This window comes from Trifolium pratense, linkage group LG1 (assembly GCF_020283565.1).
Source record: "Trifolium pratense cultivar HEN17-A07 linkage group LG1, ARS_RC_1.1, whole genome shotgun sequence".
Classification (NCBI taxonomy): domain Eukaryota; kingdom Viridiplantae; phylum Streptophyta; class Magnoliopsida; order Fabales; family Fabaceae; genus Trifolium; species Trifolium pratense.
This window is the reverse complement of record NC_060059.1, coordinates 2,391,341-2,419,333: the sequence shown is the minus strand read 5'-3', so window position 1 is coordinate 2,419,333 and position 27,993 is coordinate 2,391,341. Positions and strand designations below refer to the sequence as shown.

Here is a 27,993-nt window from a genome sequence, read left to right as displayed (position 1 = left end):
TGCATGGTGCATAAGGAAAAAGCTTATACACCGTAACCACTCATATGTATATATATTCCCTGCTATCTGTAACGCCCCAAAAATTAGAATTCATTTTATTTAATTATTTAGTTGTTGTGGTGTTGATTGACGATGTTTATTTAATTATTTGGGGTGACGAATAATTTATTTAATTATTTTGTGTGGTGAATAATTAAGTAATTGATAAATAAAAATAATGATGTTGCTAAATAAAAATTAAAAGAAGAAAAAGAAGTAGAAAGTTATATATTGAGGTGTTGAGAGCATATGGAGGGTGTAGATGGAAAAATAGTAGAGATAAGAATAATGGAGAATAAATATAATTTTAATTCTCATCAAACCAATTTATTTGCAATAATACCATGTCCTTTGGCATTGATTTAGAGGAGAAGGAATAAACAACATTTTTGAATGTATATAACAAAACAAACACAAAACAAAAATAGTGTTGGTGAGAGAAGAGAGAGAGAGCTCATGAGAGATTGAAGAGAAGCAAAGGAAGGAAAAACTTAACCTCAATTTAGGGAGTTCACTGCAATCCAAGTAAGGGAGCCTTATACTCTTGAAATTCTGAATTATTTGATGTATTTATTATGTGTGTGCTTTAAGTTGATGTTCTTATGATTCCTTTTCCATTATGTGATGTTGTTGTTGTTTGAGACTTGGAATTCTTTAGGTGTGAATTCATGTTCTGTTGTTACCAATTCCGTGCTCTGTTATTACTCGGAAAATTGTGAATTCGTGAGGTATTGAGTTGATAGTGTTCTTGAGTTTTTAAGAGTTTGACTTTTTTCGAATTTAATTATGTGAATCAAAGAGAAGGAGTTTTTAAAATGTTTGAGTATAAAAATGAGTTATAACTATTACTGCTACAATTTTGAATCACGGAGAATCGATTTTGGGTCGTGTGGGGGTTGGAATTGAGAAGTAATTAACTGAATCACATAAAGCTTACAAATTCACGCATGAATTCGTTTTGTTCCCAAAATAATATTCGATCGTCGATTTTAAAAATAAATACCGGTTATCTTCCTAGAATCGAATGACGATCAAAACGGTATAAAGAACGTCAATTTTCGTTGAGAAACGAGGGAGAACGAGTCGGGTCAAGTAGCGGGTCGTCGCGACCCGTTTTTCTGCAAACCGGGTTACAGGGACGATGAACAGTGTCATCTCCCTTCGCCCAATCGCGCAGTAGGCGCGTGGGGGCGCGTGAGGTGTCTGGGAAATCTTGTTTTCAAAAATTGTTTTCACAAAAAAATGGTAAATAATGTTCTTGAAATTTTGGTACCTATTTGGTAATTTTTGGACACTCGTAGCTATTTTTAATTAATTATTTGGAGTAAAAAGGTGATTAAAAATATTATAATTTCGTGAAAATTTCCCAAAATTTTATGTAGGGTATTTTGAATATTTTGGAACCCTCTTGTGTATCTCACTCTCCCTGGTTTTATATAATATTAAAGATTTTAATTTATTTCACAATTATTATTAATTAAATTGATTTAAAATTCATACATTTCGTCGGTAAACTAAATCAAGATGATTTGGGTTATGAGTACTGTTAAAAAAGAGTAATAGGTTGTTGTTTTGGAGAGGAGTGAATGATTAATTGAGTTATGGAGTTTAGTTGGTGTTGTAATCGGAGTTGCTAATAATTGTTGTGTATCGGTGTTGTTTTAAGTCGTTGCTCGTTGATAGTAATTGTGTTGTTTGAATTGTTGTTTCCTTGAATAATGATGTTGAGCTACGTGGTTATAACGATGTTGAATTATCTATTTTAATGATGTTGGAGTTGTGCCGAAATTATGATGTTGTAATTGTTATTGTTGTAGTTGCTTATGGACGTTGTTTATTGATGTTGTTATAATGATGATGAAGTTGTCTATCGAAGTTGTTAAATGATGTTACCTATTGACGTTGTTTATTATAACATGACATGCATTCATTCATATGTCTAATGACGTTGCTTATTAAAGTTGTATAAATGATGTTGAAAATGACGTTGCCTAATGAAGTTGAAAATGACGTTGCTTATAATGATGTTGATCCTCTATGATGTAAAACTAGAAATGACGTTGCTATTGGTACCACATGCATGTAGCGAGTCTAGGCGCATTGCATGCATTTTAATTATATTTCTTTATTTAAATGTTGTTGTTATTTCTCTTTATTTAATTAACGATTGATGATTGTGGTTGACTGATGAATGTGCGCGGCCATCCGCTTAGGTGGTCTTGTTGTTGTTTATGATGTTGTTAGTTATTGGGTTGTTTTAATTTAGTTACTTTCTTGATGTATTTTGACTCACCTTTACATTCCCCCTTCTGGCTTGGCCCTACGGTGTGCAACCGTAGATTTTCAGGTGGGAGACGAATCATAGATGGTGTGTTCGGATAGCTGTTGCTTTGCTATTTATTTGGAGTCGCTCTGTTAGGATGTTGTTGGGAGAAACTTTTATTTAATTATGTTGTTAAATTTTTATAACAATTGGGCTATGTCACTTGATTCAGTGTTTTCAATTCGGACTTGAAAACTTATATTATTTTTGTATTTTCCGCTGCATGATTTTTAATCATTTGAGAAATTAGTTAATTGGAGTAAGTGTGACATCCTTATTAAATAAATGAAATTAACTTTTTCGAAAATAAAATAAAGGGATAAATTAAGGGTGTTATACTATCTAGCACTTTTAAGTAGAGCTGCAAAATAGATATTTTAAGGAGAGTCGGGCTTCAAAAATCGGGTCTTTTTGGACCAATCCATTGGACTTATATTTTTTCATGGGTTGGTATGGACTGGCCCTACGGGCTTTTGTGTCAGCCCACCAAAAAACAAAATAAATAAATTGTAAGATAAAAATGTTTAAAAATAGTTTTATTTGGTCAATTTTATAATTTTAATTAAAGAAAGTCCAAAGAAAAGCAATCTAAAATTACGTGATTCTCTCAAATTTGACAAAAGCTAAAAATAAAGAGGTCTCATTCTCTTTCAAAAAAAAAAAAAAGAAAGAAAAAGGTGTCACTCTCATACTCTTCCTCTTCGCATTTGAGTTTTTGAAATTGTCTTTCACTTTTATTGTTTCGGTTGGTGTTAATGTTCTCTTGTTGCACGATTTTTGTTGCTGATGTTGCATTTTGTTGCCTTATTTGTGTTGTTTAAGCTTATGTTATTTTAGGTGATTATTTGTGTTTAGGGTGTGTTATTTATTTTTGTGGTAGTTTTTTATATTAGTGGGACATTAAATCCTTATGTTTTATTTGCAATTTGCATTTGCATTTCAATTATTGACTTATCAGGTAATCGTGTATTATGAATTGCATATATACCACAAATAGATGAAATACAATTATATGCAACATCAAGTGTTCAAGAGATTTAGGCTCAGCAGTTACATAATTTATTATAATTTATTTTATTATAAAAAGAAAGGAAGGATAGGATCAAATACTTCGTACGCATCCCCTAAACAACTACATTTTGTATGAACATCAAGGAGCCAGATAAGTGCTAAATAGTTCAAATGATTTTTCATATGAGTTGTTTGTTTCTGTGAATGTCCAGTGTATATGTATTCAATTTCATTGTTAAAATTTTCAAACTACAATCAATCTCTTTCTCACTGACCTCATCAATATCATGGCGTGTGAATATGATTTTGTCATGTTTTGTTCCTTCTATACTATACTTAATTATTTAACTTTGTCTTCTGCCTTAAGTTAGAAATTGTAGCTTATGAAGTTATGATTCTAGAATTATTTTTTACACTAAAATTTAATGTTCAACTCACTTTACCTTCAACTTAATTTACCTTGAATTTCTGATTCTAGAATTGTGACTTTTGAATCTAGAATTGATTTTTGCATGAATGTATTTAAACACAAATGATTTCGACCCCCCGCAACTGCGATCGAGAGGGGACTGAAACCACCTGATGTCAGGAACTGACCCCCAGATCAGATTAGGCGGTCTAGTGGATAGAATACTGGTGGTGAAAATCAAAAAATAGTCTTCTAGACGAAATGAGTTACAACATTATCCTCGTGCTTCTATTTCTTATTGTGGATCCTGAATAATGTCCATGTAGATTTTTCAGTGCTCAATTGTCTATTTTATTGAAAGAAAATGAAGATGGATATCACCAATGTTGGGTGAGGGGGACAAGTGTTTTTGATGGTTTGAGAAACATGACATGGGTAAGGCCATCATATTCCAGTATGTGAGTTCCCACCTTGCTTGCTTGCTTGCTTGCTTGTGTTTATCTATTTTTGCATGAATCTCAACATTTATGACTACTTGCTTAACTTCTGATCTATTACATGACTATACGATAATGAAGGATTACAATAAGGGCATCATATTAGGCAAAAATAATTTGAATTTAAGCATTTCAAAGACTTTACTATAAGATCTTAACCCATGATTAATCCTCTTAGTATTAAATAGAACAGGATTAGCTTTATTCTAGCTCATCTCCTATCCATCTAAGATGCTAATAAAAGTAATAGAAAACACAAGAGCAAGTTTCAAGTCCCAATTAAGATGAGACAAATCTAATCTAAACTAAACCTTCCAAGTCATAGAGAAACTTTTACCTACAGGGATATTCAACCCCTTCATTCTTGCCATCACTGTATTATTTTTTCGATCTCCTTGCCCATATAAGTAATTTTGCTCAGTTATATCAATTGTCACATTTGATAGTGTACCATCTACCTCTATTGTAGCCGTTGCCCCACTTCCATTTAATCCCAGCACATGTATTGTGTCAATGACCCAACCTTTATCCAAAGCAAACTTTCCCTCTTGAACTTGTGACCAAACTTTTACATTTCCTTCTTTCACACTTGCATGGAAGTCAATATAGGTAGAATATCCATTTCCAAGCTTCATTTCTGGAAGCTCATCATCATCAAGGAATAGGTTCCCTTTCGCTTCTCCTTCACTTGCACCTGCTGGGAATGTCACAATGAGGCTGAAGGGTGTCATTCTAGCATCCTTAGATATCATTCCACCCTGTTGCATTGGTAGAATGGTATTCTGATACAAGTGCACATTGACCACATGCAGGGGTGCATCAAGGGTAACATTGGATCCATCTTTCGATACAATGACTTGCGTCAAATCAAATAAACTGTACCATGTTCCTGGAGGAAAAAGTGCTTCAACTTCTTTTTTCCCTTGCTCAAGAACAGGAGAAATCATTAGGCTGCTCCCAAGTAAAAACTGGGTGCTGAGACCATAGCATTCAGCATAGGTTGGGAATGAGAAGAAAAGAGGCCTAGCAATTGGGGCTCCACTAATATGAGCCTCATAGTTTAGGGTGTACAGATAGGGTAGGAGCTTATACCTCATCCCCAAAGCATTTCTAGCTGATTCAGCTACTGACTCCCATTGATAAAGTTCTTGTCTAGGAGAGTAGTAGTTTGCATGATCCCTTGAGAAAGGATAGAAAGCACCAACTTCAATCCACCTATTGCAAAGCTCTTCAGTTGGTTGTGGATAGAAGCCACATATATCTGAACCAACCATTGGCACCCCAAATATTCCAAAATTTAGCATAGTAGATATTGAGTATCTCAAGTTCTCCCATGTGCCCTGATTGTCACCTGTCCAATGTGCTGCATATTTGCCTGAACCAACATAAGTGGAGCGCGACAAAATAAAAGGCCGTTTTCCTTGAAGCCCTTGAAGGGCCTTATGTGTTGCAATGGATTGAGAAAAACCATAAATACTATGAGCATCATACTCCAAAATGCCATTATAGTGAACTGCACTTGTGGCTATAGTTTTAAAACCTATAGGAGCTTGTAATCCCGAAGCATTAATTTTGTAGGGAGGATCATCCCATCGTGTGCTTGTGATGTTTTTGCAATCCAAGCAACATATCCAACCAGGTCCTGTTCCACTTGGGCACACCTTTCCTGCAGGAATTGTGCACTTTCCCGAGCAGAAATTCGAAGCTTCGTTCATGTCAATCCATAAGCCATCAACTGGTACAAGCTCATGGAAGCGGCGAATCTCATCACCCCACCATGAAACTGTTTTTGGATTGAGAAAATCAGGAAAGTACACTGCTCCTGGCCAAACTTGAGCCAAGAAGGGTTCACCCTCATACTTGATAAAAACATCATTAGCCATGCCCCTTTGGTATACACCATAACTGGTGTTAACAGCAATTCCGGGATCGATGATCACAATGTATTTCATGCCAATGTTGTGTATTCTGTCAAGAAAGTTTAAAAGCTTTTGACGAGGGTAGTTAATCGGATTGAGTGTGAAGTCTTTGTGTCCATCCATGTGATCATCATCATTCCATATAACATCAAGTGGGATTTTGGCTTTCTTGTAATTTTCGACAACATCTTCAACAACAGATAAGTTGTGATAACCCCATCTGCATTGGTGGAATCCTATTACATAACAGATAAAATAAGTGAGCATGTTGGTTAAGTAATTTTTTAGACAGACATTATAATTTTCTAAAGTAAACTGTTTTATGTATAGTTTTGAACTTGAACTGGACCTAGAAGCTAAGCATAATGACAATGCTACCGCTTATTAAAAATGGAAATGCAGCATAAACAAATGGGGAAATTGAGAAAATTGAAAAGAATATTTGCCATTAAAAAATGATTAACCCAATACATGGTCTCTTTTGATGTATGAGACCATAGATTCATCAAAACAGAAAGAGTTTCTCTTCTTTGTCCTTCATGAAACAATGGATTAGTTTATTGTAAGTAGTCCTCCCTACTGATATATACTATCCTATAAATCAAGGCTAACCATATTCTCGAGACAATGACATATTTTTATACTGATCTTTTTGAGAAAACTTGTCCCTTTTTATAAAACTCTATTTGAATTTACAACAAATTAATTATTTCTTTATCAATTAATATACCCTCAATTATTTTACTTTTTTTTACAATTTATAATAAGGTATAGAGGTAATATTAGGCAATATTGATTAATGACAAAGTCCTACAAATTGCTCTGCGCATAACACACATGCCATATAGGCCAAATCCCTTGACTTTAAAATATCAAAACAAAAGATGCTTTATTATAACTTTCCAACTTTATGTATGGCTTTATGTTTCCATGAGGCTCTATCACCAAACAATTAAATTAAAACAAAAGCCAGTTTTTATGGGACCCATAATCATAATCTCAGTTGTTTTTTTTGGTGAGCACAATCTCAGATATTATAACAAGGCAAAAAAAATTTATATGAAAAAATATGACCAATTGCATTCTTAAATGCATTTATATATGTACCACCATGATAAGCTCATAAGGCCTGATTTTTCCCCCAAATTACATGCATATGTATAGATGACAAGTTTGGCGAGTTTTAATATACTAAGCCTATGTTTGGTATCACGGTAGAAATATTAAATTGAATATGCATCACAATGATGAGGTTGTGAAAAGTGAATCATACCGAAAGCCCAATAAGGCATCGGAGCTGGTCTACCGATGAAGGATGTATACTGATCAACAACATTCAGAGGCGTAGGTCCTGCAAAGAAGTAAAAATCAAGTACCCCTCCAATAATCTTGTATGTCAAAGAGTTCCCTTTATAAAACACATCCATTCCATTGCTATTCAACAACAGAACACCATGTGCATAAGGCTTGCCACCTTCATTTCTAAGATCCATGTATACAGGATGTGATCCATATAGATCAGTATTGAGAGCAATAGCTGCTACATCAGTAGTATACAAAGTATAAGGGTCATTTGGATACAACTTTATCCCATGAGGCTGTGTGTTCTCTCCTAAACCATACAGAGAAGCATCTTTAGGCAATTTGGTAGAAATTTCCAAGTATTGGTCTTTGAAGACCAATGGACCAAATGAGTTTGAGTCATTAGAATTGGAGTCAAATATGGTATCACCATTGGACTTTCTTTTGACTGCAAAGCTAAACGGGTCAGGAGTGTAACTGAAAACAAGCTCAGAACTTGAGTACTTTGACACTGATATTGAATTCTTGTTCAACCTCTTAATGTTCTGCTTTAGAGTTGGTGGTTTCTCCCTAGGCAAAAGATCATAAGGAACTTCCCACCTTTGGTTCTTTGCATCAGTTATGTGTACCCTCAAACGATTCTCGGTCTCATGCCTACAAAATGGAAGAACAAAGTTAAGTAAGAAGTGAAATGCATAATGTTAAAGAAGTCCCACATTGGATATGAATTGACCTGGACAATGCTAAGTAACGGACAATGCTATAAGTAACGGACAATGCTCACCTCACAAACCAGTTTTGTAGGGTTGAGTTAGGCCCAACTCCTGATTCTAAGACATCATATTGATGTTGTGTATGAGTACGACTTACTTGACATAGAAGCGTAGAAGGGGAATGTCAGGACCATATATATCATTCTTCTCCTTAACTTGAAGGAGTCCTGTGATGGCACCATTAGGGGCATCTTCAATAGATATCAAACGATAACCTTGACCAATTTTGGTGGACTTTGGAGGAGTAGCTTGTTCAGCTACACAATGAAACAAAGTTAGAAGTATGTAAGTTAGAAAAAGAGTGACTAATGGATTAAGAGAAGCCATATTAGCACACTGTAGAGTGAGGCAACATGAGTGAGTTCTAATTTATAAATGAGAAGTTGGTTACTTTTGTTGTTTTGTGTTGTTGTTTATCTTCATTGAGGGAGTGAGAAAGTGAGTCATTGGATCCATTATCTTACGCGTGACTTTGGACTTTTGGAGGATCATGTAACCCGTGAGTGATTGTGGGCCATTTCATATCTTATTCTTTCTTCTCTTTTAGTAATGTGGTGGTGGTGACCCACCTTGCATTGCAGTTGCACTCATTTTGCTGTGGTGGTTGTGTGTGCATCAAACAAGGCCAATGTTTGTTTGTGCGGTGGTAATAATGTACGGAAAGAAACTACATACTTTTTCTGTATAGTCAGCTTCTCTATGCATGTGCTCTCCTAGATGCTGAAGTGGATAGATAATTTTTTTCCCCGGTATTAACCCTTTAATCATCCGGAGAAGGAGCTCCGGTAATCCAGAGTTCGGCCATAACCAAATTTTTTCTTATCAGAAATTGAACTCGAATTTTTCCGAACAATTCGTTCTAGGGGTAACTCATTACCCACTTATAGTTGTTTGCTTTTTTTTCCCCTTAAGTAATAAAGGCAACGTCTTAGGACTCTGTAAAATCAAAAAGAGTTTTAGGTAATAATAATATACCATGACTTGAGTTGAGCCTTGAGGATTATCTGATGAAAATATTTGATATTAGTTTGCTGAAATAAGTTATTTTAAATGAAATAATCATTTATCTGATGAACTTGTTGCTTATTTACACTGATTTATCCTCTTAACTAGCTTTTCATAACGGGATTACACCCTGAATGATGATCATATTATTTTGATGGGTGGCTCCTGCCATGGAGAATACACTATACAGTATAGTTTAGATTTGAATATCTTAATTTGTGAGTCTATGACAATATCTTAAAATTTATAGGTGTTTAATCAATTGATTGCATGAATACAATTTTGTTAGATTGGAATACCTTAATTTGTGAATCATGTTCCAGTTGAAAAATTCTGTTTTAGTTGTAGATTGCATAGTATAGTTCATGTTTGGCTATAGGTATATAGTATGATTGTAGAATTCATGCAATCAATTGATTGAGCACCTATAAATCAATGATTTGTTTAGTTATGCAATTCATCAAATGGAATATGTTCTTTCTGACTTTCTCTATATGGATCTCACTGCATCATTTCAATAGTCTCATTAATTGGTTTGTTACTTTGGTTGGTTCATACTCATCAAGACTACGTCTTACATAATTTTTCTCTCTCTTTTTTTTTTTTTTTTTTTTTTGACAAACAATAACTTATATAATTTCATTATTCAAAATGAGAGTAATACAAAGAGCTAATGACTCAAACATACAACGACGAGGCCAAGACAATGCCGCCCTAGCAAGTGTATGAGCAACATTGTTCGCTTGCTGCTTAATAAACTTAACCGTGAAGTTTGGATTACATAACAAAATATTATTAATACTACATATAAGTGAGCTAACCTCGGAGCTACCAACATGTAAGTGATGAGTTGCATCCACCACGCTTTTGGAGTCCGACTCAAAAATAACATGAGATATGCCTCTTTGTCCCATTGTCTTCAATGCTTCTAGTAAGGCTATGGACTCCCCTTCTATGATGGAGCAACTACCATCCATCCAAGTAGTTTCTGCTAGTATGAACCGACCCATGTGATCCCGCAAACACCACCCGGTACTGGTCTTATTAAGCTCTTTGTGCTTTGTGGAAACCTGCATCAATGTTACACTTATACCATCCAATGCTCGGTTTCTGCCAATTCACTTGCTGCTGCTGCTGCTGATCGTTTTGTCTGCCTTGCTGCACATGTTGTATTGAAAACCATTCTTCCCAAAGTTGTCTAGCCTTGAATCCTAAGCTGTGTCCCGGTTCATGAGTGTCATTCCAAACTTTGTTATTACATAACAGGGAATTCATGAGTGTCATGAAATATTTGCATTACATATCCATTTAAAATGCACATGCTCCATTTAAAATAATCTAATACTGTTAGACATTTTTGTTTTTGAAGCTTTACTCTAGAATTGTAGAATCGATACTCTTGTGTTTTATAAATTACTACTGCTTTGTATAAAAAGTTGTGTGATAAAGGTTGTACCTAAAAAACTTGGTATAAAGGTTGTGTGATAAATATAATTTTTTTGGGGGGTATTATGTTGAGAAATAAAGCTTTTATTCAAAAGCTGTTGTTATAAATATTTATCACAATTCACAAGTTATAAAAAATAAAAAACCAACAAAGGGTTGGAAGAGTTGGTAACATGACTCTCTTAGGAAAAGAATTTGGTTCGATTCTTAGAGTCATTCATTTGAGAGATAGTCTAGCTCTGGTAAAAAAAATTAGATGTCACATTACTGATTTGAGGATTAGTCACATAGCAAACCCAAAGGGTCTAAGCTATGAGGATATCTCGCGATGTCTAAAATGGGGTCAAAGATCATAATTACGGTTGGTTATCGGTAAAAAAAAGCTTATAAAACAAAATAAAAGTACTTTTTTTCAAATGTCAAATGTTAGTAGTTAGTAATTAGTATCGTTAGTTTTTGAAGCAGCAAACACTTGTTTTCTTTTTCTTCTCTCAATTTACAAAAACTCAATGTTATTCGATACTTCTCTTACTTGATTACACAAAGATAGGATAATGGAAGATAACAACAAAGGAAAGGAAATTCAAGAAGCCTAACATTGAGATCCAATAAAGATTAAACAATCTAAACTTATGATGCCATCTTACAAGTAAGAGCAAATCTTTTACCTATAGGGATATTCAATCCCTTCATTCCAACCATCACTGTCTTCTTTTCTCCATGTCCTTGCTTATACAAGTACTTATGTTTTGATATACCAACTTTCACATTTGAAACACCAATTGATGGCTCTTCACCTATCGCAATTCTAACTAGTTCTACACTTCCATAACTCAATCCTAACACATTTATTGTGTCAATAACCAAACCTTTATCCAAAGCAAACATACCCTCTTGAACTTCTGACCAAACTGTCACATTTCCTTCTTTGACAGTTGCATGGAAATCAATATAGGTTGAATATCCATTTCCAAGCTTCATATCTGGAATCTCATCATCATCAAGAAACAAGTTTCCTTTAGCTTCTCCTTCATTTGAACCTGCTGGAAATGTCACAATGAGACTAAAAGGTGTCATTCTAGCATCCTTAGATACCATACCACCTTGTTGCATTGGTAGAATAGTATTCTGATATAAATGCACATTGATTTCACGCAAGGGTGCATCAAGGGTAACATAGTTTCCATCTTTTGAAACAATGGCCTGTGTTAAATCAAATAAACTGTACCAAGTTCCCGGAGGAAAGAGCGCTTCAACTTCTGTTTTCCCTTGCTCGAGAACAGGAGAAATCAGTAAACTGGTTCCGAGTAAAAACTGAGTGCTGAGACCATAACATTGAATATAATTTGGAAATGAGAAGAAAAGTGGCCTAGCAATTGGGGCTCCACTAATATGAGCCTCATAGTTTAGGGTGTATAGATAGGGTAGGAGCTTATACCTCATCCCCAAAGCATTTCTAGCTGATTCAGCTACTGATTCCCATTGGTAAAGTTCTTGTCTGGGAGAAATAACACTTGAATGATCCCTTGAGAAAGGATAGAAAGCACCAACCTCAATCCATCTATTACAAAGCTCTTCAGTAGGTGCTGGATAGAAACCACATATATCTGCACCAACCATTGGCATGCCAAATATTCCAAAATTGAGGACAGTAGAAATAGAATATCTTAAATCCTCCCATGTTCCTTTGTTGTCACCAGTCCAATGAGCTCCATATTTTCCCGATCCTACATAAGTCGAACGAGACAAAACAAACGGTCGTTTACCTTGAAGTTCATGAAGTGCCTTGTGTGTTGCAATAGCTTCTGAGAAACCAAAAAGACTATGAGCATCATATTCCAACACACCATTATAATGAACTGCACTAGTTGCTATAGTTTTGTAGCCTATTGGAACCTCTTTTCCTGAAGCATTGATTTTGTAAGGAGGATCATCCCATCTTGTGCTTGTGATGTTTGTACAATCTAAGCAACATGTAGAATTTGGTAATTTTTCACCTTGAAGTGGACAAAACCTATCCTTTGGAATAGTACACTTTCCAGTGCAGAAATTTGAAACTTCGTTCATATCAATCCATAAGCCATCAATCGGAACAAGTTCATGGAAGCGGCGAATCTCATCACCCCACCAAGAAACTGTTTTAGGATTGAGAAAATCAGGAAAGTACACTGCTCCTGGCCAAACCATAGCCATGAATGGTTCACCTTCATGTTTGATAAAAACATCATTAGCTATACCCCTTTGGTATACACCATAATTGGTATTAACAGCAATTCCAGGATCATTAATCACAATGTATTTCATGCCAATGTTGTGTATTCTCTCCAAAAAGCTTAAAAGCTTTGGAAGTGGATAGTTAATTGGATTGACAGTGAAGTCCTTGTGTCCATCCATGTGATCATCATCATTCCATATCACATCAAGTGGAATTTTGGCCTTCTTGTAATTCTCAACAACATCTTCTATCACAGATAGGTTGTGATATCCCCATCTGCATTGGTGGAATCCTATAAATATACCAAATAAAATAAGTGAGTATATTTGTCAAATGCAAGAAGGTTTTGGCGAAGTTTATGTTAGTTAAGAGTAAATTAGTAATGTCCCGGTGACATCGCACTATATGTGCAGGAGCCGGGGTTCGAACCCCGGCCCGGCCACTCCACTTATTCACCTCAATAAAAATAAATTAGTAATCGAATTAGTATAGGAAAATATGTCTAATCCAATTAAGGTAGTAGACAGATTTTGGGAAATTTACTAGGCTTTGCCTAAGTTGTAGACAGATTTGCACCACTGCATTACTTTCCTGCAACTTTTAATATTTTCTTCATCTTATATTTTTCTATTTGCATTTGACTCTAGGATGAACTCTGGCTAAATCCTTTTACTCTAATGTTTATTTTGTGGTTAGGCCACAAAATTTATTATGCCATTTTGATCCAGCATAAAAAAATTATATTAATAATAGTACTAATTACATTATCTGCAGCACATATATACCTATATTAATTGGTTTTTTTGTTTCACAGATTCCGAAATAATCTTATTCGAGACGTGTCACACATCAAAGAAATACCATTGAAAGTGAATCTTAGACCACAAAATATATTGAACACAATGAAAAGTGAATCATACCAAAAGCCCAATAAGGCATTGGAGCTGGTCTACCGATGAAGGATGTATACTGATCAACAACATTCAGAGGCGTAGGTCCTGCAAAGAAGTAAAAATCAAGTACCCCTCCAATAATCTTGTATGTCAAAGAGTTCCCTTTGTAAAACACATCCATTCCATTGCTATTCAACAACAGAACACCATGTGCATAAGGCTTGCCACCTTCATTTCTAAGATCCATGTATACAGGATGTGATCCATATAAATCAGAATTGAGATTAACAGCTGATATATCAGTTGTATATAAAGTGTAAGGATCATTTGGATGTAACTTAAATCCATTTGGTTGTGTGTTTTCTCCTAAACCATACAAAGAAGCATTTTTTGGTAATTTGGTTGAAATTTCCAAATATTGGTCTTTGAAGACTAATGGACCAAATGGGTCTGAATCATTAGAATTGGTGTCAAAAATGGTATCACCATTTAACTTTCTTTTTACTTTAAAGCTAAAAGGATCAGAAGTGTAACTGAAAACTAGCTCAGAACTTGAATACTCTGACACTGATAATGAGTTCTTCCTAAACCTCTTAATTTTCTGTTTAAGAGGTGGTGGTTGTTGCCTTGGCAAAAGATTGTATGGTACCTCCCATCTTTTGTTTTTTGCATCAGTGATGTGTACCCTCAAACGATTCTCAGTCTCGTGCCTACAAGACGAAGAATATTTTAGAAGTGTTAAGAATTTCGCGTTAAATTTGATATGTTTAACATATAAAAGGGGAGACATGTCTCGCTATATAGATAAGGTGTGAACTAGTCAAGTCCAATTCATTAAAACGAGAAGAAAACGCGAATACGTAATATATGATGCTAAGTATGTTTGATTTAGGCCATGTTTGGTTCAACGTTTGCACATTCTAGAGTCACATTTGAGTTGGTCAAATATGATTCGTACATTCTCAAAGTTATTTACATATATGCACACACAAAAGCAATTTTGTCAAAACTATTCGAACATAAATCATTTTATATTCGATTCATTTTCAACTGAAATTAATTTCATAAAATCAATTAAAACTAATTTTTGTCGCACAACTAAATACACTTACTTGACATAGAAGCGTAGAAGCGGAATGTCAGCACCATAAATATTGTTCTTCTGCTTAACTTGGAGGAGCCCAACAAGTGCACCATCAGGGGTATCTTCAATGGTTATTAAACGGTAACCTTGACCAATTTTGGAAGAAGAATAGTTGGTTTCTTCAGCCAAACATAGAAGCCAAGTTAAAAGAAAGGAAGAGAGAGTTAAAGCAAGTAATGGCCTAAGAAAAACCATAGCTCACTCTTGAGAGAGTAAGCGCCTTAATTTGACTACTATTTTGGGACACTTCTCATGGATTATAAATACTAATAGAACTGATGTTAATGTCACTAGCAAGTACTTATATCTAAATTGTAAAACAGTATTTAAGTTATTAACTTATGGTTTAAGTGATATAAGCAACTTGGACCCCTCAAACAAGTGGTCACGAGTTCGATCACTGACTTTGATTGAAAAGAGATAACTCATTTTGTGTGTCTTATAAGTTCTCCAATATAAACTAGTCAATATTAAACTACCGTTAAAATTTTGTACTTATATTTAACTAAAAAATAAAGGGTAAATGATCATTTACCCCCCTACAAAATAAGGAAATTTTCGTTTACCCCCCTGCACAGAATTTTTTTCTGTTTACCCCCCTGCAAAAAATAGATTCTCTCATTTCGCCCCCTGGTGTACAGCAGGACAAGTGACTGTGCAAATTTGCTGACGTGGCTTGTACACATGGAAAAAAAATCATTTATATTTATTTTTAAATTCCACGTCAAATAATATTTCTTTAAAAAAATTAAAATTAAAATTATTTTTCCTACAAAATTTAGAAAACGAATTTTTTTTTTTCAAAATTTTAAAAAACATTTCCTAGAAATAACTTTTTTTTTTCATACAAAATTATTGAGTATTTTTTTCCTAAAATAAAATAAAAAACGAATTTTCTTATTTTACTCCAAAAATAAAGATTTATTTTCAAATCTTTTTGAATTAAAAAAAACAGAATCTTCGCCGTAATCGTTTGCTTCCACCGTCATGATTGTATTCGTCGTCGTCTTCTTCAGTCGCCGAAATCATCTTCTACTTCATTATTGTCTTCTGCTTCTTTATATTTTTCTAGTTTTAGGGCAAATGGTTTTGATAGAAGAAGAAAACACCAATAAAACTTGTTTTTCTATTTTATATTTTTTTTGAAAATCTTTTTCTATTTTTTTTAATTCAAAGAGAATAACAAAAAATAAAGTTTTGTTTTTAAAAAATAAAGATTATGTGTTTTTTAATTCAAAAAGTTTGAAAATAAATCTTTAAAATTTTTATTTCGGAAATAAACTTTATTTCGGAGTAAATCTTTATTTTGGGAGCAAAATAAGAAAATTCTTTTTTTTTTTTTTATTTTGGGAGGAAATTTTTTTTAAAATCATTTGTATGAAAAAAAAATTAATTTTTTTTGTAGGAATTTTTTAAAAAAATTTTGGGGAAACAAAACAGAATTTTTTTTTATTTTGTAGGAAAAAAATATTTTTATTTTTTTAAAAAATATTATCTGACGTGGAATTTAAAAAATAAATATAAATGATTTTTTCCACATGTACAAGCCACGTCAATAGGTTTGCATAGTCACTTGTCCTGCTGTACACCCAGGGGGCGAAATGAGGGAATCTATTTTTTGCAAGGGGGTAATCAGAAAAAAAATCTGTGCAGGGGGGTAAACGAAAATTTTCTTATTTTGCAGGGGGTAAATGATCATTTACCCAAAAATAAATTATGATATTACTGTTCTACGTTGATATTTAGATTTATCCATAATGCATGTGATGCTGATTGTGTGATTTACCACTCAATTTTATACAATATTAACATTGATGTTCCTTGTGATCTTCACTAATTAGTCTCATTATTGTCTCTTGTGAACTTGATACTAAAAAAAGAACACCTTTTAAAATGGTTACCCTAAAATTAGTCTCATTATTGTCTCTTGTTTATACTTTCATTTTATATGCTTGCACAACTTTTTCTCTAACCGAGATTAAGAACTCATCTAGACATGAATTACCCAAGAAATAAATTACTACTCCACCGTCCAATTTTATAAGAGCTATTTTGACTAAATGACATTATTCATTTATTTTGCTTTGACCATATTTTTTTAACAACATATAGATATAAATATTAGCATATAAGATCTTGTTTGATTTATTTTGATGAGTATTTTCAAAATATCAAGTTTTTATAATTTTTACTAATAGACAATTAACGATATTAATGATCAAAATTGTGTTTTGGCATACGTGTAGTAGTCAAATTAGTTCTTATATTTTGGGACGGAGAGAGTATATTGCATTTTATAAATTGCGAAGAGTGAATTTATTATTAATTAACTAAGTGATGTACTGATTGTCATTTTAAGATAGTTCTTGAGGAGTATAAGATAAATTTCTACTGTAAGTTGACACAATTTCTATAGATATTGTCTTTTGAACATATCGAAAACAATGTACAAAAAAAAAAAAAAAATCGAAAACATCGGATTAAAATATAATTTTTTGAAGACTCCATTGACAACATGAAGTCATACGAATATATAATTCAATTATTCCGTTTATTTTAAGTGAGTATTATAAAGAAATGTTTTTCATAATGTCATTCAACTAACAATGTTGATATTGTTAGGTTCGACACATTTATTCAGATTCAAATTCAGGATTTCAAGTTGTGTGTTAATTTTAAGTGATATTTATCATTTCGTCTATCAGTAAAAAAATAAAATAAAGAAATATTTTGATTTTTTATCCTGCTTGCGAATCTCCAGCTAGCTAATTGGAAATCTTGATGTAGGGACATATATAATTGGGTTTATTTTCTTTGAAATTTGAACATGTGATTTATGCAATATTAAAACGAGGCTTTGTTGTCTTATATTACAAGTATGCTAAACAAATTGCATTCATCTTAATAAAAAAGAAAACAAGTTGCATTCATTTTGTTTCCAAGGAAAAATCCAATAAGTGAAATACATTTTAAATAGTTACTTCACTTTCGTACATAGTACAAAATTAGAAATGAGAACTATTTGTATATTTGTCTCCTTGACCGTATTATTATTATTATTATGATTAATCAAAGAAGACCCTCTAATACTGGACTTTGTAAAGACAAAAATCTGACGAGGAGGAAAAACAAAATGCAGCAACAGGAATCAAGCATAATGTTTCATGTATGCTATCATGCAACGCGAGTCAATAATAATGTTTGTTTATAGTGGATAACTTATATTTGTGCATGCTACGACGCGGTGGAAGAAACTGGTCTCGGGGAGAAACGCGTAATATTGATGTGTCATTCTCATTTCAACTCAACCGGGTAGGGATTGGTTATATTTGTGAAGGCGAAGGGTGATCCGTGCTTGTAAAGACTGTGGATATCACCGCTTTGCAATTTGTATGTTATTGAAGCTTTGAGATTAGACTCCAAAACAATATTTGATTACTTCCGTAAAGAGGAACGCAATGTCAAGGAGTTTGGAGATGTTCCGAATGAATGCAAGCATTGTTTTTTTGTTGTATTTTAAAAACTCGTGTGTTGAGTTTAATACTAGACAAACAAATGAAGTAGTTCTCATGTTTGTTATAGTTCTAGATCAAAAACTACGTGTAACTGCGTTGATTGCTTATCGCAGACAATCTACGTCGAGTTTTCCTCCTTACAAACTCTAACGAAGAGTTATGAAAGGAAGAAGATAAATACTCTTAAAATTTAAAATAATAGACCCATAATTATATTTGTCCTCTTGATTAATTTTTATGTCATCCATCACATTCTTCAAACCCAATTTGAATATCGTTTTAGTTGGTCCGAGTTCAATTGTTCAATGAGTAACAAGATATAGAAAGCTTAATGCTTCCACTTCAACTTGAAGTATATGAGAGTAACTATAAGATTTGTCTTTGAAGATGTGAATATAAGAATTTAAGTAATCAATGTTAGTGGCTAATTTTGAAATTAATACTTAATAGTTAATAATAATAACATAAGGTATGGTATAGGACCCTTTACAATTTTAAGGTTGACCGTAGTAGTTCCTCTTAATCTAGAAATTATCGGACACCCTTGTAATTTAAAACTAATTTGGTCTTAACATTTTGTTTTTTTTTTCCTTCCAAAAAATAAATAAATTTGTTTCTTTTGATAATTGTATCTTCTAAAAAAAGATTAAAGACTGTAACACGTAACTAGCGGATCAATTTTTTTGTTATTACCTTCCCACGTACACAAATGGCAAACAAACATGATCTCAAAAGATTTAAGACAATTTCAAATGACATTTGATTTCTTGTTACATCTTCTTCCACAGACCTTTGTTGTTCTATGGGTAGTGACACTTCCACTACCATACCATGTGCATGTCAATGCCTTCCAAGCCAAGCAATTAAATCAAGCTGAAGGATGTGATTTTTCTCAAGGGCAATGGGTTGTTGATGAATCTTACTATCCTCTCTATGATGCCTCAAGTGATTGTCCTTTTATAGTGCAAGGATTTGATTGCCTAATAAATGGTAGACCTGATCAAGATTACCTCAAATATAGATGGAAACCTTCTGCTTGTGATCTTCCAAGGTAATGTTTCATTGTTTCTACTCTCTACTTTTTCCTAGTTTTGGTATCACGGTGGATATGTTAGAATTACGGTGACCCACTGTGATTGTAGAAATTATAGAGTGTAGCTTCTGCAATATCACGGTGGGTCACCGTGATTCTGATACATCTACTCTGATACCAAATAAAGGCTATTGTCAATGTACAAATGTTATATACACTTTCAATCAAACATAATTATTAGATCATTAAAAATATTAAATTTCAATCATGATCACTTTTACATTCATTAATTTGATTAGTTGTGATTTGTTGACATGTAAAAAATTTACGGTGCAAAATGTCCCCCAACAATCATAATATTTGGAAGGGGAAAATTTGTCTAACAAAAGTGTCACTTATAGTACACTAATAATTAATAAGGGTAATTTAGTAAAATTAATGTTCTCTTTCATTCATTTATCATTTTTTTTTGACAACATTTATGGTATTTTTTAATCTGCGTTAAATGCGACAATTATCGTGGGATAGAGGAATATTTTATATATCAAAAAATATATGGACAAGTTTTCTATTTTTGCATTTTTATTTTTATTTTCCTTTTACAAGTGATGTTGTTTAACAGATTTGATGGCGTGAAATTCTTGGAGACATACAGAGGGAAGAAGATAACATTTGTAGGGGACTCTATAAGTGATAATACATGGCAGTCACTTGCATGTTTACTTCACATTGCAGTGCCAGAATCAAAGTACACATTAACAAGACTAACAAAACATCTTTCTATGTTCTTATTTGAGGTACTCTTTTTTATTCAGCTCCAATCTTAATTAAAGGAACATTTTGATACTTGATAATTGTTTGATTAGTTTAATCTTGGTAACATTATCATGTGTTATATAGGAGTATCAAGTTACAATAATGTGGGTGAAAGATGGTTACCTAGTGGATGCTTTTCGTGATACAGAAAAGGGAAGAATATTAAAACTTGACTCCATTACATCTTGGGACATGTGGAATGGTGATGTTTTGATTTTCAATACCTACCATTGGTGGTTTCACACAGGACAAACTCCAACGTACTAAACTTTTTTAGCTACATTTTTTTTGCTATTTAATACTTCCTCCGTCTCAAAAAGAATGTCACTTCAGATTTTTGCACACATATTAAGAAATGTAATTATGTTGTCAGAGTAAAGTTATTGGTTTGTTTCCTTAAGATTTATGGGGTATAAATGGAAAGTGAAAATAACATTCAATTTGAAATAAAATTTTATTCTTAAACTAACATTTATTTTAGAACAGAGGGAGTAAAATGAGAAGTATTAGTAACATTTTCTCTGTTAAGAGAATTGAAGTGTGTGGCTATTAGCTAATGCTTGTATGTTAATCTTCCACAGATATTTTCAAGTGGGTAATGAGATAATAGACATGGATAACATGGAAGCTTACAGGATTGGGTTAACCACTTGGTCTAATTGGGTTGATTCTAACATTGATCCCTCAAAGACCACTGTTATTTTCCAAGGAATTGCTGCTGCACATTCAGGGTAAGTTTATTTTAGGTTTAAATATCCTTTTAGTTTTTTTTTAAAAATTTATCATCATTTACTAATTTAATTTCTGTAAAAAAATAATAATATTATGTTTAGTCCTTTGAAAACATACTATTATTATTTTATAAAAAGAAACCACTTTTTACTTTCAGTCCTAGTTATTTTCTTTTAGTTCATGCAACATTTGTTTATACTGAAACCGGTCACTGTAATATTTATTTTAGTCCTTATTTTAAATTACTAAAATATAATATACTATGTATTATAAAGGCCAATTAGAATAAAAATAAATTTTGCTAGGACTAAAGCAAAATAACAAGGACAAAAAACAAAAAGTGGTAGTATTTGTAAGGATTTAAAAATGATATATTTACATATATAAAAAACATACTAATCTATAATCCCACTCTAACGAAAATTCACACAAAACTAATAATGCTTCCTGAATATTCAAGGGAAAATCACTGTATAAATCAAACTTTGCCAGAGGAAGGATCAATGCCAACTTATCCTGGTGTAGACATTGTTAAGAGTGTTTTGAGTAACATGAAAAACCAAGTTTATTGGCTTGATATTACTTTGCAAACACAACTGAGGATAGATGGTCATCCTTCGATATACACTGGCCGAGGCACTTCTTATGAGGACTGCAGTCACTGGTGTCTAGCTGGTGCTCCTGATACATGGAATGAAATCTTGTATGCTGTTTTACTAAGAAATTAGTATTTTCATCATTTGTAACTTTAGTTTATGTTTTTTTTAGCACCATTGAGGATACAAGACTAGTAAATTTGGATTGTAGACATAAAGATAGTGTAACTTCAGGTATTACATCATTATTATGCTCAAGGGTGTCTTTCTCTCTAACAGATAATAGAGATAGTGTAAACAACTGAAACAAGATAACATAATTCATCCATTTTCACTTCTCTCTATAAATTGGGGTAAAAACATGTGAAGAAAACATGGGAAGTAAAGTACACAAGTCGTAATGAATGTGAACTTGAAATAAAGTTTTGCTATCTGCTAGTACTAGTCTTAATTAAAGTGAACATGTGAAGAAATGGAATAGAGATGTAGGCTTAACTTTCACTACACTCACCTGATTCATGTCATCCAACTCATAGCCTAATATGCTTAGCATGTCAACAACATTCATACAAGGTGATTGAAATATGAAATGGACATAACAGGAAAAGTTACATGCTAACATCAAAATTATGTTAATACTGGAAGATTCAATCACAAAGATGGATGTATAAAACACATTAAAAGGATATACCAGAATGCAAATTGTTTGTTCTTAATTAACTTGATGTCTGACCCACGGCAAAGTTGAGAAGAAGCCAAGTAGGCCTAACTCAAATAGTCACTTCTCTTCTATTTTCTGAAATTGTGAATTTTCAATTAGTAGTTGAATTTAGTCATTATAACCACACAATAGAAGAAACAAATCACTCAAATAGTTATCAAATCTGAAAACAAACCAAAAAGGAAAAGCCCAAACTGAATCTCTTCCACAACGTGAGTTTGAGTAGAAGAAAATAAGCTAGTTCATCAAAGCTTAGGCAACTGAGTTGTGATAGCATTTCTTTTCTTCCCGGATCAAAATCTGCAGGCACAATTACAATTAAAATCCTACTCCTACACAAATGCAGCAGAAGATAAGGAATCTTAAAGCACGAAGTTACAACATGAATTAAATATTATTTTGTACAACATGATCACATAATAAATCCTCATCTTTTGAAATCCAAAGTATCGATCTGATTCATTATGTCGTGTAAATAGGGTTTGATTAAATGAGCTTTGTGAAACCTGAAATACATCAAGAAAACGGTCATAAAGACATTTTAGGCAATGTTGTGACATGATCAGTGGCTTGGCTTTATATAGAATTCGTGGTACTAAAGGTAGCAAAAATGCGTAGAAAGTTAAAAAAGAATAAAGCTGGAGACTAACAGAGCAAAGTTAAGAGTTTCCGGAGTAGATGAACCGCTTATTTGATAAGGTCCCTGCATTTGAACCATCTCTATCTAAGAAAGCTGATATCATTGGTTAAAAGAGATAGATAGATAGATAGATAATATACCATATACTACATTAACAGTAGAAAAACAGGGTAAACACTTGCAAATAGCCAACCAGTTTACCCACATTTACGACCTCTGTCATTATATTAACTTTAATGTAAAGAAGCCTAAGATCCTAGCCTTACTGAAAATATACAAGAACATCATACTTGCAAGTTGCAACCAAGAAATATAGCAAAGTGGTTTGAAAATTGATAAAAGTAGTTCAGCCACAACCACCCACACTAAATAAGAAACAAAAACCTAATAGTTAAATATCCCAAAGCATTAATAAATATCTAAAGATAATCAAAACATAAAAGTAGCAAGGCCAATAATCTACATCACAAGCTAGCAACTGTATATCCCTTGTTACTTATTCAATCTCATTTGACATACAAGTACTATACATATATCACCTATATCTTGCTTCTAATCTGAAGCCTCGTGAAAACAAAACAGATACACCATATGTCACACTACTAATTTTCAGAACAAAACAGAAAGTTAAAATTTACTCACTGCTTCTGCTGCTATCACCCGTGAGCATAAAACACGGCGCAGGAACATTAACCAGAAACCCAAAACCAGCAGGACAACATTATTCATGAATAAACAATGGCATATATCCTAACCAAACAGAAGGAAGTTGATTTTCAAGTCTCACACTGCATAAGTTTAAGTAAGCAAACCGATAATATTGGCAATGAAGTGCTATTGTAGTGATGAATAGTAATGAATACATTTTCACCAAATAGGGATTTTTTTTTTTTTTTACGAACCAAATAGGGATGAATAGTGCTATTCGCTTAAAGTGATGAATACCTCAACGATAAATAGTGACGAATACATTTTGACCACTTGAGGGCAAAAAAATATCTTAGTCCTACTACATAAGATATAATTTGATCCTAAAACCAAACAAATGAATAAACCATTCATAGTTCCATGAGTTATTATACACAACAACCATCGCAATACTTTTTGTGCATTGGTCCTATAGGAAGGTGGGAAATTTATCCTAGAATTTTAGAGGAACAAATCAGATGCATTCATAAATTTTGTAAGACAGTGAATTTTTTTGAAACACTCACATTCACAGTGGCCTAGAGAGCCAGTGTGATCTTGAAGTGGTACTCCTTTGATTACAAGCTATTGAACTTCCTTTTGTAATTTTTGACGAACAATAGGGATGTGTGGAAGTACATAATCCTCACAAAAACAGTTTGAGGGTACTTCTATAATAATATCAGTATATAAGTTAAATTAATGTGATAAACCTTATACTAACAAAACTGATTCCCACACCACCCGACCACCGTTGTTTCTTCATCAATCAGCAGCTGCAGCTCCCAAAGGGCCAATAGAACTGCTCCGAGTATCAATCACCGCTTCACACGTCTTACCCCACCAACTGAACACCATAAAAAGAATCGAACAACAATCCTCAGCAACAACTGGAAATTGGGGACCGCCGTTTTCACATCCGAAAGACCAGTGAGGTTGGGTACAGTGTTGTCGTGATCGAGGGAGATGGCAATGCCATTTTTTTCACGTTGGACTACCGAATCTCGTTTACAATCAAGTGTGTATGAATCAGCATTTTCCGTGTATGTATATATAATAACGAATGAGTCATCTTAATGATATTACCAAAAATCACCACAGGAACATGATCCGTCTTTAAAATGGTGGAACCTATTGATATCTCTAACAACAATTTGCCTTGAAACAATCTTAGCTACAAATTTGAGAAAGGTGTGGCAGTCAACACAAACTCTCAAATTCTTCATTACCCTTATTGGAGCTCCAGGTGGTGTAGCAATTAATCCAAAAGCTACAGCAAGTTTCTCACTATGATGATATAAGAGCCTTTCCTTTTCACTTAGTTCCACATTATGTATATCAGTCTCTATGATAGGACTGTATCCAGCTTTACTTAGAAGCTCATTTAACTCATCTAATTTAGCATATATTTCATCGCTTCTAGAATGATTTCTATCTCCAGCAATGAAAGTGTGTATCTTGTCTTTGACCTCAATCCAACTAATTGCGGGTTCCTTCTTCACATTGCTGTTTTTCATATCCTTTCTAACATTTGCGGCCTTTTCCCACATCCCTGCGGATGCATAAATGTTTGCAAGGAGAACATGAGTACCAGATTTGTCTGGCTCAAGAGTGAAAAGCATATCTGCAGCTTTCTGACCAAGTTCAACATCTTTATGGATTCTTGCAGCACCAAGAAGCGCCCCCCAAACTGATCCATCAGCTTCAAATGGAATGGAATTCACAAGATTCACTGCTTCCTTTAGTTTCCCTGATCTTCCAAGGAGATCAATCATGCAAGCATAATGCTCTTGTGTAGGTTTGATTCCAAACTTTTCCTCCATTGTTTCAAAATAGTGTTTCCCCTCATTTACCAAACCGGCGTGATTACATGCACAGAGAACACTGACTAGTGTAATATGGTTTGGTGACACACAATCTTTAAGCATTTGATTGAACAACTTAAGAGCCTCTTTACCATGGCCATGTTGAGCCAACCCTCCAATCATTGCAGACCACGAGACTATTCCTCTCTGAGGTATCTCGGAAAAGGCGCGATCAGCATCCTCTATGCTTCCACATTTTGCATACATATTAACAAGAGAATTGCTGGCAAAAATATCAGACATAAATCCAAACTTAATGGCATGGACATGTAATTGTTTCCCTTGCACATATGCAGACAAGTTTGCACAAGCATTTAAAAGAGAACTGCATACAAAAGGATCTGGCTTGATGTCTGCAGCTTGCATCTGCAAATATAGCTTTAAAGCCTCTTCTCCATCCCCGTATTGAGAATATGCAGTTATCATGGATGTGTAAGCCACCAAATCTTCCCAAGTGCGCTCTTCGAATATTTTTGAAGCTTCAACTATATGACTACACTTTCCATAAGTGTCAAGAAGACTGTTTATTACATAGTAATCTGAATAAATTCCAGATTTGATGGAAAGTGTGTGAATTTGCTTGCATACCTTGATTGCCTGCAAGCTGGCCACAGATTTAAGAACCGTCGACAAAGTAGTTTGGTTGAAATCTATATTTTCATGGTGCAATTTGATAAAAAGTGAGATTGCTTGTTCGTCATCACCACACTGCGAGTAACCGGAGATCAAAGCATTCCCTGCAATAATATTCTCTTTTGTTGGCATCAAATCATAAGCTCTTCTTGCATCATCCATCATATCACACTTGGAATATAAATCTATTAGTCCAACAGCCACAAACAAATCTGAATGAGTATCAATCTTTACCAAACAAGAATGTATCTGTCTACCCAGAGCCTTAAACCCTATTGCAGCACATGCTTTTAAGGCACTTGATAAGGTAAACACATTGGGAGAACAAGTTCCCGACTTTTTCATCTCATTCAACAGTACCAAAGCCAAATCATTATACTCATGAAGAACACATCCGGCAATAACTGCATTCCAAGAAACCGTATCGGGGCGTATAATTCCTCGAAAAATAGCAACAGCATCTTCAATCCTCCCTGCTTTTGCATACATATCAACCAAGGCATTTGTAGAAAATTGATCCAAACCATATCCAAGCTTCATTAGAAGCCCATGAACCGTCGTTCCGAGACCTCCATTCCGCAATCCAGCACAGGCATTCAATATAATTGAAAGGCTGAACTCATTAGGTCTTACTTCACTCGCAACCATTCGTTTAAACAAATCAACAGCTTCAGCTAAGAAATCACTTTGCACGTGACAAGAAAACAAAGCATTCCACGAAACAACATTCGGGTCCACAATCGTACCAAACAATTTATTAGAGTCGCCAAACTGCCCGCATTTGGAATACATAACAACCAAAGTATTTGAAACAAATGCATCAGATTCAAACCCTGAGACCACAGTCATGGCATGAACTTTTTTCCCCATATTCAAATCTTTCTTGATTGAGCATGCTTTGAGAACACTAGGGAATGTAAACTCATTACACTTAACACCCAACATACACATCTCATTAAATGCCAATAAGGCCTCTTTATGAAACCCATTTTGCACATGCTGAGATATCAAAGCAGACCAAGAAACAACTGTTTTTGGTTCAGTACTTTGATCAAACAGGTTGCGGGCATACCCAAAACGACGAGAATTGGTACAAAATGTTAATAAATGGTTTCTGAGACATGAGTGGCGGGAAAATCCAAACTTGATGAAGTGGGTGTGGAGTTCCATTATCTTAAATCCGTCATCATTCAAATGTATGAGCTATCAAAATATTGGTATGGTATGCTACAACTAACAAAGAAGAATACTGATATAAACAACAGCGATTGAAAATTTGAAACTCTCACCTTTTTTCAAGCAAAATGCGATTTGCAGGGGAAAGCTTCTATATTGTATCTCTACCGGTGTGGATGCCGCTGCCGACTGCCGAGGTTTCATCTGGGTTTGTTTTTTGGGACAGAAGAATTTGTTTTCCATAAAAAAAATGAGCAACGTGGGAGTTTCTAGAACGTTGGAATGATCTGACGGAGGAGAATGGCTAAAATTCACCTGCCTTTGGCGCGCAAACGGTGCAGAATCTGTGTACCCTTAAATTATGGTAAGTTCAGCTTATTTAACACGAAATGGGGTTTGATCAAAAAAAATAAATACAATTAAAATATTTAAGCTCTCGTAAGTTCGCAAGTTTTTGGTTTTCGTTTTTGTATTTTTTTTTTAAAAAAATAGTCCATGAATGTGTAAATCATTTTGATTTTAGTCCCTAATGTTAAGTGTCGTTTAAAAAATGATGACGTGAAAAATGGAGGCTGACATGGCAACATGTGACGTGACAAATGA

At 33.9% G+C, this 27,993-nt stretch overlaps 4 protein-coding genes across 6 annotated transcripts; 1 reads left to right on the top strand and 3 right to left on the bottom strand.

The window, feature by feature from the left end:
* Positions 1 to 4,424: 4,424 nt before the first annotated feature.
* LOC123900379 (alpha-xylosidase 1-like) lies at positions 4,425 to 8,772 on the bottom strand. Its single transcript, XM_045951508.1, has 3 exons — positions 8,371 to 8,772; positions 7,472 to 8,154; positions 4,425 to 6,434 (listed from the first exon to the last, which is right to left on the bottom strand). Exons 1-3 carry the CDS (start codon positions 8,598 to 8,600, stop codon positions 4,585 to 4,587), a joined length of 2,763 nt encoding a protein of 920 aa, XP_045807464.1. The 5' UTR covers positions 8,601 to 8,772; the 3' UTR covers positions 4,425 to 4,584.
* A 2,405-nt stretch (positions 8,773 to 11,177) lies between these two features.
* LOC123900363 (alpha-xylosidase 1-like) lies at positions 11,178 to 15,300 on the bottom strand. Its single transcript, XM_045951507.1, has 3 exons — positions 14,945 to 15,300; positions 13,860 to 14,542; positions 11,178 to 13,231 (listed from the first exon to the last, which is right to left on the bottom strand). The coding sequence occupies exons 1-3, from the start codon at positions 15,169 to 15,171 to the stop codon at positions 11,355 to 11,357; spliced, it is 2,787 nt and encodes a 928-aa protein (XP_045807463.1). The 5' UTR covers positions 15,172 to 15,300; the 3' UTR covers positions 11,178 to 11,354.
* Positions 15,301 to 19,243: 3,943 nt separating this feature from the next.
* On the top strand, positions 19,244 to 21,926 carry LOC123900347 (protein trichome birefringence-like 42). The gene is made up of 5 exons (XM_045951506.1): positions 19,244 to 19,542; positions 20,147 to 20,321; positions 20,425 to 20,600; positions 20,922 to 21,071; positions 21,533 to 21,926. The coding sequence occupies exons 1-5, from the start codon at positions 19,244 to 19,246 to the stop codon at positions 21,798 to 21,800; spliced, it is 1,068 nt and encodes a 355-aa protein (XP_045807462.1). The 3' UTR covers positions 21,801 to 21,926.
* LOC123900316 (pentatricopeptide repeat-containing protein At5g04780, mitochondrial-like) lies at positions 21,398 to 27,740 on the bottom strand. Of its 3 annotated transcripts, none has more exons than XR_006805920.1 (4): positions 23,170 to 23,187; positions 23,040 to 23,092; positions 22,565 to 22,895; positions 21,398 to 22,464 (listed from the first exon to the last, which is right to left on the bottom strand). XR_006805920.1 is itself a non-coding variant. In XM_045951503.1 (4 exons), the coding sequence occupies exon 1, from the start codon at positions 27,382 to 27,384 to the stop codon at positions 24,799 to 24,801; it is 2,586 nt and encodes an 861-aa protein (XP_045807459.1). In that variant the 5' UTR covers positions 27,385 to 27,740; the 3' UTR covers positions 21,398 to 22,464; positions 22,565 to 22,895; positions 23,040 to 23,092; positions 23,672 to 24,798. The 3 variants fall into 3 exon arrangements, 2 of the variants coding, with proteins under 2 accessions (XP_045807459.1, XP_045807461.1); XM_045951503.1 differs by lacking the exon at positions 23,170 to 23,187 and adding an exon at positions 23,672 to 27,740; XM_045951505.1 differs by lacking the exons at positions 21,398 to 22,464; positions 23,170 to 23,187 and adding an exon at positions 23,672 to 27,740 and having other exon boundaries at positions 22,565 to 22,689.
* Positions 27,741 to 27,993: the final 253 nt, after the last annotated feature.